At 44.2% G+C, this 10,848-nt stretch overlaps 1 protein-coding gene and 1 long non-coding RNA gene across 2 annotated transcripts; one reads left to right on the forward strand and one right to left on the reverse strand.

Annotated features, from left to right (window-relative positions):
* Positions 1-1,975: 1,975 nt before the first annotated feature.
* LOC103385910 (inositol hexakisphosphate kinase 2) lies at positions 1,976-7,957 on the reverse strand. Its single transcript, XM_017036872.2, has 6 exons — positions 7,817-7,957; positions 7,237-7,587; positions 4,390-4,621; positions 4,099-4,271; positions 3,791-3,966; positions 1,976-3,704 (listed from the first exon to the last, which is right to left on the reverse strand). Exons 2-6 carry the CDS (start codon positions 7,448-7,450, stop codon positions 3,174-3,176), a joined length of 1,326 nt encoding a protein of 441 aa, XP_016892361.1. The 5' UTR covers positions 7,451-7,587; positions 7,817-7,957; the 3' UTR covers positions 1,976-3,173.
* Positions 7,943-10,848, forward strand: LOC112487728 (uncharacterized). Its single transcript, XR_003051084.1, has 2 exons — positions 7,943-8,067; positions 9,326-10,848. It is a non-coding gene; the product is annotated as an uncharacterized LOC112487728 (long non-coding RNA).

A 10,848-nucleotide genomic window follows, 5' to 3' on the forward strand; every position in this document is an offset into this window, starting at 1 on the left:
ATATATATATAGGACATAAATGCAGTAGTCCTTTGTCAACATATTCACAGCTGTTCTGGTCGGCAAATATCTGTGTTTAGTTTCAGTAGCACCAAGGTCTCGGCTTGAAACAACTCCACTGCTGGTGCTCTATGGCCTATTTCTTTAACCCTTCAGTCCTGTGTGCATGTCACATACTGCTGAAGAGGAAAAGTAAATAACCACAACGACATAACAGGGTCCTCTTGTTTCTACTACATAACTGTAAAACAACATCTGTGCAGAGAACATGTCCTACTCCCATTGAACCACACAGTTGAAAGCACATTCTAATCAATCACTTTGAACATGCACTAATAAGACCTGAGAATCCTGTTCGTCAACAAGTCTCATTTCACATGTAAAACCAACCAAAAACTAAGCTGTGGGTTATCCACACGTACTCTTACTGTCCTTGTTACACATATGTATTGTACGAAGTATTAAGACCTCTGTGACATTACACACATTTATCCACTTTCACCATTGGTTCTTAACCATGGGCCCGTGGCCCAAAGGTGGGCGCCATTGACAGAGACTGTTATTCTAGACACTAAAGACATTACTGTTAATTATCCAAAGCTCAGTTACAATACAGCTTCGCACCACTTAGTAGCTGTAGTGAGTCACTCAGATGTTTGATATGCTTCAATAAACAGTAGGAGACACGCTCCAGTCAGTAGCGTGTAGAAAGTTTTTTTTTTTTTTTTTATAACCACCGAGACCGGTTATTTTCACAAGCGTAGTTCGACTTTGTGAACGAAGGAACAACACAGAGTCGAGACTTGAAAGCTCCAAAAGGGGCATCTTGGAAAGCGAACATCCGATGCTCTTGGATAAGCACTGGGAAAGTTGGACCCCAAAGTCCGAAAACGTAAGAATCTCTGCTGTAGACAACAATCACTGTAAGTGAAGAGCACATAGTAAAGTTCATGTTATTGGTCATCTGTGGCTGCAGCTTCAGTGCCAGTGCAGTGTATTAGGGCTGAGTAATTCCTTTTAATACTTCCTGCTTAACATTACGACTTTTCCCTAAGTATGTTTTTTTCCTGTTTGCAGTGAATAATCAGATTTGGATGTGTGCTGCAGTCGCCGATGTCGCTGCTGCACAGCACCTTTGCCAAAAACCTCGACCGACCTTGTGAACCGTGGTGAGGCGCGGCCACTCAATCCTCTCTTGTTTTACTTTCTCACAAATCTTAAATATGAAATTTGAAGTAAGATTTTTGTCAAGATTGTATTGGTAACAGCATAGCTGCTACAAATTGTACTATCGACCGAGGCAAAACCAGATGACTGACTCAGCAAATAATTACTTTCCCGAGAGCAAAAATATCTAATTCCGACCTTTGTCACAGCGCTGGACGGCAAAGGTTTGGAGCCTGAAGCACAGACTGAGCAAACACACACAGAGTATTTGCACAGTAAAAGCTTGACATTTCACCTTGATACTTGCAAACTGGTTTGTCGGAAAGTAAGTTACCTTGGAACAGCTGAACAAAAACAAAACAAAAAAAGAAGCAATCGTGAATGTAAAACACTGTAAATGCCAAGAAATAATTACGATAACGCAGAATTATCTCTGTCCTATAACATGATCTTGTGCTAATTACAACTGTCTCCATTCACTCATTCACACGGTGAGGCTTAACGAGTTTGCAAGGTCGACAATTATTACCTATCCCGATAAGACGTTAGAAACCACACCATCTGCTGGTTGATTTGAGCACTACAGGGCTATGCTCGGATCGTCTATGAAACTACATCCGCAACAACACGTTTAAAGATACATCTGCACGACAGTCTCACCATGGACTGTGACGACGGCGCTCAGAAAATCAAAAACTACAGTACGTTTAAATCGTCGAGGAAAGGCTAGTCCTATGAGATTTTTAAAATGTTCGCATACAGACACTCGCACACACACGTGCATTAAGAGGTCAACATACGCAAGAGATTTTTTTAAAATTTATGTCTTTATTATGCAAGACACGTTTACAAACCAGTATACAAGAGAGGCATCTCCTCTGTCAATAAACAAAATAAATGAAAGGTGGTATCCGAACATTTAGAGTGGTAATATGGAATGTACACGTTTCCACTTTTTTTTTTCCATTATTAAACAATGTTTTTAAATAAATAATCTCTGTGTAGTCTTATATCATATCCTACCGTTTTGCTTTTAACCAATATATTCTCTCTGTTAAGTCAACAGTTTGGGAATGAAAAGGAAAAACCATCCGACAGAAACAAGGAAAAGTGACAGAACAAGGAAAATATCCCTTCATTATCCCCCTTTCATGACGACTGTTTTCAAGCAAAGAAAGATTTAAGAGCAACTCCTGAAAAAGGCAGAGCCTTCTTCCAGAATCAAGTTTTCTGCTTCTTTCACCCGAGAGAGTAAATTCACATGCCCAGTGGACACACACACTCACACACGCACGCACACACACACTCACTCACTCACTCACTCAGGCACGCACACATACACACGAACGGTTGTCATGGGGTTCATAACACACAAAAGTCCTTATCAAAAGCTTAAGTTGTCAATTGCTACAAGACGGCTGAACGAGCCAGTGGAGGTCAGCTTGAACGGTCACCTCTGTCACTGTTAACAACTGCTAGTCCAAACTTCATCTTCATAAAAAAAACAACAACAACAACAACAACAACAACAATGCAACAACACAGGTGAAGCACCACAGCAGGCTCCTGGCAGCTCAGATGAGCTTCACTCACCTCCGCCCTGCCCTTCTCTCTCAGAGAGAACTTTGCAATAAAGAAACTCTGTCTGCTTCGCAGAGGGAGGCTCTGACAGACCGGAGCTCCACGAGTCCCTGGTTTCACACAAACACACACACCTCCTGCTACCACAAGTAACAAAGCAAATGAGCAGTCTCACAAAGAGGAAAGTGCACGTGAAGAGCACAAGCACGGCCGTCCTCCGGCAGTGGAAGGAGAGGACACGACCACCGCACGGGCCTCTCCGCTGACCCCGAGGTTTCTCAGGATCTCTCCAAGCACGGGAGGGTCAAACCCCACGTAGGCTTAACAATATCGCACCTTGTGTGGGCAGTGGGCTTTAAAACTCAGTGAGCTTTTTTTTTACCCCGCAGACTGTGATTTCAGACCATAATAGTCCGAGTGCAGCTTCAGTCGCTACTGTGATCCTCCAGCTGGGAAATGATAGAAATCAGGTTCTGGAGACCAAAGATGAAGCCACTGTCCTGGCCCTCGTGAACCACACTGTCCTCCCCGTAGTGCCGACAGGTAGTGTGAGCAAAGTCGATCATCCGCACGTCCACCATGGGACTGGTGGCCTCCGTGGTGCTGTGGGAGGAGTGACCGTAGGCCCCTCCCTCCTCCTCCTCCTCTTCTTCATCGGACGGCTCGTCCTCCTCGCCCTCCTCCCCTCCTCTGTGCCTGGGTCTAGTGGAGGTCCTAGGGGGGTCTCCATCGTAGATGACAAGTAGGGAGCTTGAGTAAAAGCGGTAGGACTCGCAGGCCTCCAGGGCGGCCTGCATTTCCCGGAGTCGGCGCAGCACCGGCGAGAGCAGCTCCTGACGCAGGTGACGCCCGTTGTGGAAGAATTGGCAGAGGGCTTCTTTGAAACCTGTCAGGTTGAGCTTACGGCCGTGATACTTGTTCATGAACATCAGCTGACCTGAGTCTGACTGGTACACCTGAGGAGGAGACAAAGAAGATACAGTAAGAACTGAAGAACTGAAGAACCAACTTGAAGAAGAGCGGCGTTCACCCTCAGACTCACCTGCATGCCACAAAGTCGCACACCGATGGAGGAGGACGTGCTCTGTTGACACTTGCGGATCTGATTGGCCTTCTTCTCCTCCGACGCGTCGTCTCCATGCTGGCGAGTTCCCATCTTCAAATCTAAGACACATGGTACTCTATAGCGCCACGTCAGATTTTCCAAAAGGATAAATTCTGTAAAAGGGGGTCAAGGATCAAGTAACAGCAGAAAAAACTAAATTTACTGCAGAATTGTTTTTATAAACAACCAGGTTAGATCTTTTAAACTGCTTTTCCTCTGTTGGTAACTTGTTCACTGAAGGATACTGTATTGGTTGCGGTGCTTCGCATTCTCCTTCATCCTCTGTAAGTGCTGCTGGTGACATTTCAGACTCCACGGGTTGTGTTTGATCTGCGGGAGAACGTTGCCTTTCTCCAGGCTGAAGTACAGAACCTCGGCCTGCTGCTGCTTCTGCTGCACCACGTCGTCACGGTTGTAGCTGCAAAGTTGACACAATAAGGAACAAAACGTCAGCTCTGGTATTATGCTGATAACAGCTAATGGGTTTTTTTTTATTGTCTGCGTAAGCAGAGACGTGCACAGGTGTGCGTCCTCACCTCATGTTCTTGTCCTCCTTCCAACTGTGTCGACTTCTGTCCTTACTGTAGTTGTCGTTCTCCAGGAACAGCGTGGACTGCTTCTTGTTGCTCCACTTTAACATCTTGCTTTTGGGCTCGCAGTCTGAGGAGGGGTCTTTGTTCTCCAGGTCACCTGACTCACTGTGGCGGGGGTAGGCGATGAGGGACAGGTTTCCTTCCTCGTCCTCCTCGAAACTGACGGACACCACACCTACGAGACAAGAGGAGCATAACAGTCACACATGCTGTACGTTACAGCCGTCTGTCATTACATAACTTTGAGCTAATGACCGTACCGACTGTGCTGACAGTTGATTGACACACACACACACAAAAAAATACCTAAAAAACTTCTGACATTGTTAACTAACAGGCCCCTCAAGATTCTCCCTCCCAGCTCCTAGTAAAAGTCCATATAAGGACTGACTGTTCCAGGGAGGGTGGGGGGGAGGAGGGGTGATGCACTCAGAATAAATGTCACAGCTGCAGTGGGAAAAAATGGGACGTGACAGAAACAGATCAGCAGGAGACCTACAGCGATACGGACACAGTGTTCAAACACACACCAGGGTTGACCACGGCAGCACAGAGAACACAGGTGGTCTCCGTAGTTTAACAGTTAACAAAAACCACGATCATTCAGTGTTAATGTCTGTGGACTCGGGCCTTTTCAACAGTCCCCCGGCTGCCTGCGTCCTCCGTGATGTCATCAACACTGACATCAGCATCCTGCAGGAAGCCCCGCCTCTCAACTATGTCCTGTTGAAATGCGATTCCTGCTCAGACCTGCACAGTCATCACCGCCACCGCAGCCAAGTGTGGGAACCCGTGCGTCACACTGCCTTAATTCAATAGATGGCCGTAAATCTCTGATTGAGACAAAGTCCACCAAAGGACAACGTTTATAGCTTTATAGCACAGACTACTGGCAGGGATTTGCCATGCTGGTTCTACTCAGTTATTCTCTATTGTTTTTCCATGTTCAAATCATCCAGTCATCTAATCCCCCTGTCTGATAACGTGACATAATAATCCTTAACACAACTATTATTTGAAGATTACATGCAGATAAAGCTTTAACAGATTTTCCAGTTTCAACACTTTGAATTCTAGTGTCTTAATATCTGGTCTCCTTTTTTTAGACCCATGCTGCATATCTGAGAAGTCAGAGACCATACGTGCTCCACCTCTGTCGTAAGGCTGCACACAGACATCTACGTCACCATGTAATAAAGGACATTATATTGTTTGTGCTAGAAGCTATCTGACTGCAGACTTGAACACCAGCCAAAAAACACAATGTTATACTGTATTTACATAAGTTCAGAAGTTTGGATAAAAAGGTGGATTTGTTTCCATATTTCTGTCAAGGCCCTGAAACCAGACCTGGAAGTTTCCTCTAGTGACGCGAGTCTTACTCCCCTGGTGGTCTGCCTCATTTATTTTTGATCCTTGTGGAACTTCATCTCACCCTGAAACCAAAGACATCTTGAAAGCAGAGGTACTTTAAAGAACTTCTCGTGCTGCTGGCACACGGGTCGGACAGAGCAGCCTCCCGACACCGATGACCGCACCGGGAAAACTGAGCGTGTGATGCTTGGCCAATTGTTCCAACATGGGTGACACAAGGTTACACAAGTAAAAATACACGAGCGAAAAACAGAAAACAGAAGTTGCGTTGCCTATAAATAGTTGTTGTTTCTGTTGGGTTTTAACAGCTGAATAAAACTCAATTTCATCATTTCCTTCACCAAACACTGGACTGTGTTATTCAACACATTTGCTCAGAAATGAAAAGCTAAAGAATGGCTGCCAGTTGAGTAACCAAAACAACCACACACATGCTACTTGGACAGACAGCATTGGGAGGAGTGGGTGAGTGGGTGGTGGAGGCGACCACTAAGCTGTGGTCATACCATGAGACTACACACTCAAGAACAGTAGGTGGCGCATATACCTTAAAACACTGGTTGTGACCAACTATAAAACCAAGATGTCACACACCAAGTGACATTCAGGTGTTCAAACAAAATGTGGGAAGAACTTCTTCCACAGATACCAACAGTGTTTTAACAGTGTTCCTGTAAATAAAGGAACTCTTTCCTATTAGTATTTTTATATTCTTTTGTTTGTTTTGTTTTTGTTTTGTTGATTATGTGCAGTATTTCTCTAAAGACAGGTGCATTTTTTTTATATTCTGTTATTTAAGATAATATCAGTTTGAGATACAAATATTCTGTTATTTAAGATATCAGTTTATGAGAAACACAAGAGCATTTCAGTTAATTTAGCTGCTTAACTTGTCTTGAGCTCATTTAAAAATAAATTATAAACTCCTATTGTGAACCAATAATAATCGTACTGTTTCGTCCCTAGTACCATTGTAACTTAATAAGCTTCCTATGTAATTCCTGTTACAGCATAAAGAACAGAACTCGCTTTGTTCCTGCACTTGATGTTAACCAAATGTAACGATTTTAGGACAAAAACAAAAACAACGATTATTTACACCATTAGGCCTAAAATCGTAAAACCTTTTCCCCATGGAGGCCACCTAGTGGATGTTCCTGTTGATAAACTAAACACCTGTTTACGTAAAGGAGCCCATATGTCGAAGAAGAATAGTAAAGTGAATGTTAACACAGCATGTTGACTTTGTTTAAATGGCACTGACATAACCAGGAAATACTCAAGAGTTATGTCATGTAGCAGAACGTTTACATCTGGCTTCTCTGTGGTGCATCGTTTCGCAGCGGTGATCAGAAAACACTACTAGCTAGGTTAAAATGCTAATGCTAAGGCAAGTAGCTGGAGGTGACGTCTCACCTTTGTACTGCGGGGTGAATTTCCTCATCTCTGGGGGGAGGCTTTTGTAGAACTGGTGCTCCCTGGGGATGAGAGGCTTGCAGATGGTTTCCTCCCCAAATCGCAGCACGCAGGAGTGGCCCCCCACCTGGTGCACGAAGGGCTCAAGCATCACCCCTTTCCCGGGGTATGGAGTCCCGTCTGCCTGCATGAGGGCTTCCAGAGCAGGACTCATTCTCACTCCGCATCGGACAGCCGAGCTGATGGGACCCACGCCGCTGGAGGGGCAAGAAAAAGCACGGGCGCTCGCCTGGCTCCCTATCCTTGTGCCTTTTTTCTTGGTCCGCACGGGGGCGCTGCTGAAGCGAAGCGCTTGAAAGAAAAAACAAAAGGCTGAACAGGAAGGGCCGGAGTCGAGGAGCAAATTCGTTATTTCCCCCTTCTTTTCCTTGTCGGGGGACAAATTTTAACTGTCCTCCAGTGGACTGGTTATTCTCCGTGTTTGGGTGTGTGATAAAATAAAGCTTATGAAGGCGTAAAACCGATTTAAAACCTTTCCAAACAGAACGTATGCTCGACGTAGTTCGTGTGCGAGTGTTACCGAAACTGAAGCGCTGTGTTGCTGCTGCTGCCTGAAAAACAGCATACAGTCGTCAGGCACCGCCCACCGTTGACGAAGCCAGCCAATCAGAGCGCTGCGGCTGTCGCTGGGAGGACACGAGGTGCTGGGAGAGGATCAAGCAGATCTAGCAAACAAAGAGGAAGAGGAGAAAACAAGGGGGAGGGGAGAACTGGAAAAATACGAGACAAAAACACAACATTGAAGTCATTTACCCTGCAGACTACGCTCAGGTTTCATGGGTATTTTTCATGTCTCTCAAGAACGACTGCAAGATGACAAATGTCTCGGTTATAATAAGGGGTAGAATGAAATGTACTAGAGGAGCAGGGTGCAAAATGACAAGTCAGAGTTTATAGATGTTCCTTGCATGGTCTGTTATTTATTTTGACTGGACAGGAACATTGGTATACTTTATTTTCCTAGGGTAGATCTGTTTTTTGTAAATTTATAAGTACACATTTAATGGGAGGGGAAAAAAATGCCGCCTGTTTAATATGATATGACATCACTGTCCAAAAATATTTGGTCAAGATGCCAACACAGATGCGGTCATAACTGACAACCTGTGGTCTCTTGCAAAGTTGCATTAAATATTAATAAATCATTCACAGCATTAAATCAGCAACTATTATCAGTGGATAACAATGCTGAAAAATGACAGCGAAGGCTCCGTCGGTGTTGATAGTTGCAGACACATGGTCATTTGTCTTTTAATCATAACCCACGTCTCTAACAAATTTCATTAGACTCCCTTTTTTAACCTTTGATAAACGCTGCCGAAAGGGTTGTTGTGCCCTGACACCAGGAATCAGGACCTACGTGACAGAGAAACACTGTTTATATCACAGTGACTAAAGGACATAAGTGGGTGTTTACATGTCAACAGACACATCAATACGTCATGCCATCATCGAAAACATCCACAGAGCACGTCCAATGTTCAAGTTGGTGATGTTTTTTTTACAATATAGTTTGTACGTTTGTTCCAACAACAGTTGCGAGCTGTGTTTACGACACCAAGAGGACGACTTAAAGTTTAGTTACAATCAATCATCGGCATGGTTACAGCCGCCGCTGTTACACACTACAGTATCGTTACGTGATTTAAGTATTCTAGTTAACGCACTGAAACAAACTTACAGATGCAGATGGATCCAATTCAACATATAAACCAATTACGACTGTTTCAGCGTTGTTTCCAACTCACTGAATCAGACATGTTGCTGCACGTGACAAATATGTAAAACTACAAACGCGAACGAACGGATTGTTAAGCCTAACCATTTACTAATCTTGTATGTTCCAGTGCTGCACCAGGATTAGGAATGGTAGGATAGGATCAGTAAGCAGGGTAGGGGTCAGCACTTCAATGTGTGTGTGTGTGTTGGGGCAGGGGTCTCTGTGCAGGTATTTGACTATACATACATTACAGTGTCTGTGTTAATTCATTTATCTCCACGATATACTGTTGGTTTTTTTTTTATTCAGGACTTAAATGGACATTTAACGCTGCTTAGGAAAAACCCCGACTACACAAGAACTGCAGAAAGAAGCTGGAAGGAATGTATACGTTCGTGAGCGTTAGTTCCCATCTCTACAGCTGAGTCACCGTGAACAAACTGAAGCATCAGTGTTATGTCAGCGCAGCACTGCTTTCCCTTTCATTTCATGGGTCCGTGCCCCAGAACAATACACCCCAGGGCCATCGGAGCAGCAGTGAGAAAGGACAGTGACGCAATTTGCAGCAACCTCCTCCTCACAGTGAATCGTCCATGGAGTTCTACACACACTGCAGTCACTGTTAGGTACACCCACAAGAACAGCAGAGAAAGCTGGCCTCTTCAATGGAGCAGTGTAAAAAAAAAAAAAAAAAATGTGATCACCGATGCTGAAGATAATCAGTACCAGTGAAGACAATGACTTTTTCTCTCTTTTGTACCAACTTTCTGATTCACCTGTTCTGTGATTTGACCCATTTTCAACAATAATTGTTATTATTACATGAACTAGACCAGGGGTCACTGACCTTTTGGAAACTGAGAGCTACTTCAAGCTACTTGTTTAATACAGACTTCCTGAACAATGTAATAATAATCAGTTCTGGGACAGACAATAGCAGACTCTTCTAACCATCGTCACTGCACCCATTTGAATATCACTGAAAGTGAAACTGATTAAAAACCACAGTAGCAGTAAATTTCTTGACCCTCTTCTTGACTAGTTTTATTTCTAGAACATACCCTGCGGTCACCTTAGGTGGTCCACGGGGTCTACTAGGTGACCCCGGGCACCACGTTGGTGACCCCTGAACTACGCCAAGAAATGCTCAGACTTTCAGTGGTGGCTGTTTTATGAAGCCTGTGTCTGCACATGAAGGCCACGGGTCTGTGAGGGAAATGTTGCATGTGTCTGGGAAACCACGACAGTATCATCAAACCGAGTTGACAAAACAATTCCCAGGGGTTTACGGAGCTCACGTGAGGAACTGAAACGTGAGTGAAACAACATTCCCTCTAGGTGTGCTGCCCGGGATAAGTGCTGGGGGTAAACGGCCATCATGGAGTCAAGGACGACCTTGTTTACGTCTGCCATCGCCACCAGCCGTGCTTCTCATATCTTCCCTCTGTTTGTGATAGAAAAATGACCTCACGTGACAAGAAGGCACTCACAGTTCTGTGATAAAATTAGCATCAAAGCGTTGGTTAGATGTCGAGGATACAAGCACAGACACCACAGTCGAACTGTTAAATACAAAAAAATAAATAAATAAAAAATAATTTGATGATGGTATTTTCTATACGATTCATAAAGAAATATTGGACGAATCAAACATCTGCAAATAATTCTGTCAGTGACACAAGTGATTCATTCAAAGTTTGTGGGTAAAAACATGTGCATGGTTTCAAGTAAATTACGTCAAAAATATGAGTCAGGTTAAAATAGAGGAAGAAAACAACCAGTTTCAACAGACAGAAGAGCAACAGACGGCGGTGATCACGCACGCACGCACA

Source organism: Cynoglossus semilaevis, chromosome 11, assembly GCF_000523025.1.
Source record: "Cynoglossus semilaevis isolate Cse_v1.0 chromosome 11, Cse_v1.0, whole genome shotgun sequence".
In the NCBI taxonomy this organism is placed as follows: Eukaryota; Metazoa; Chordata; class Actinopteri; order Pleuronectiformes; family Cynoglossidae; genus Cynoglossus; species Cynoglossus semilaevis.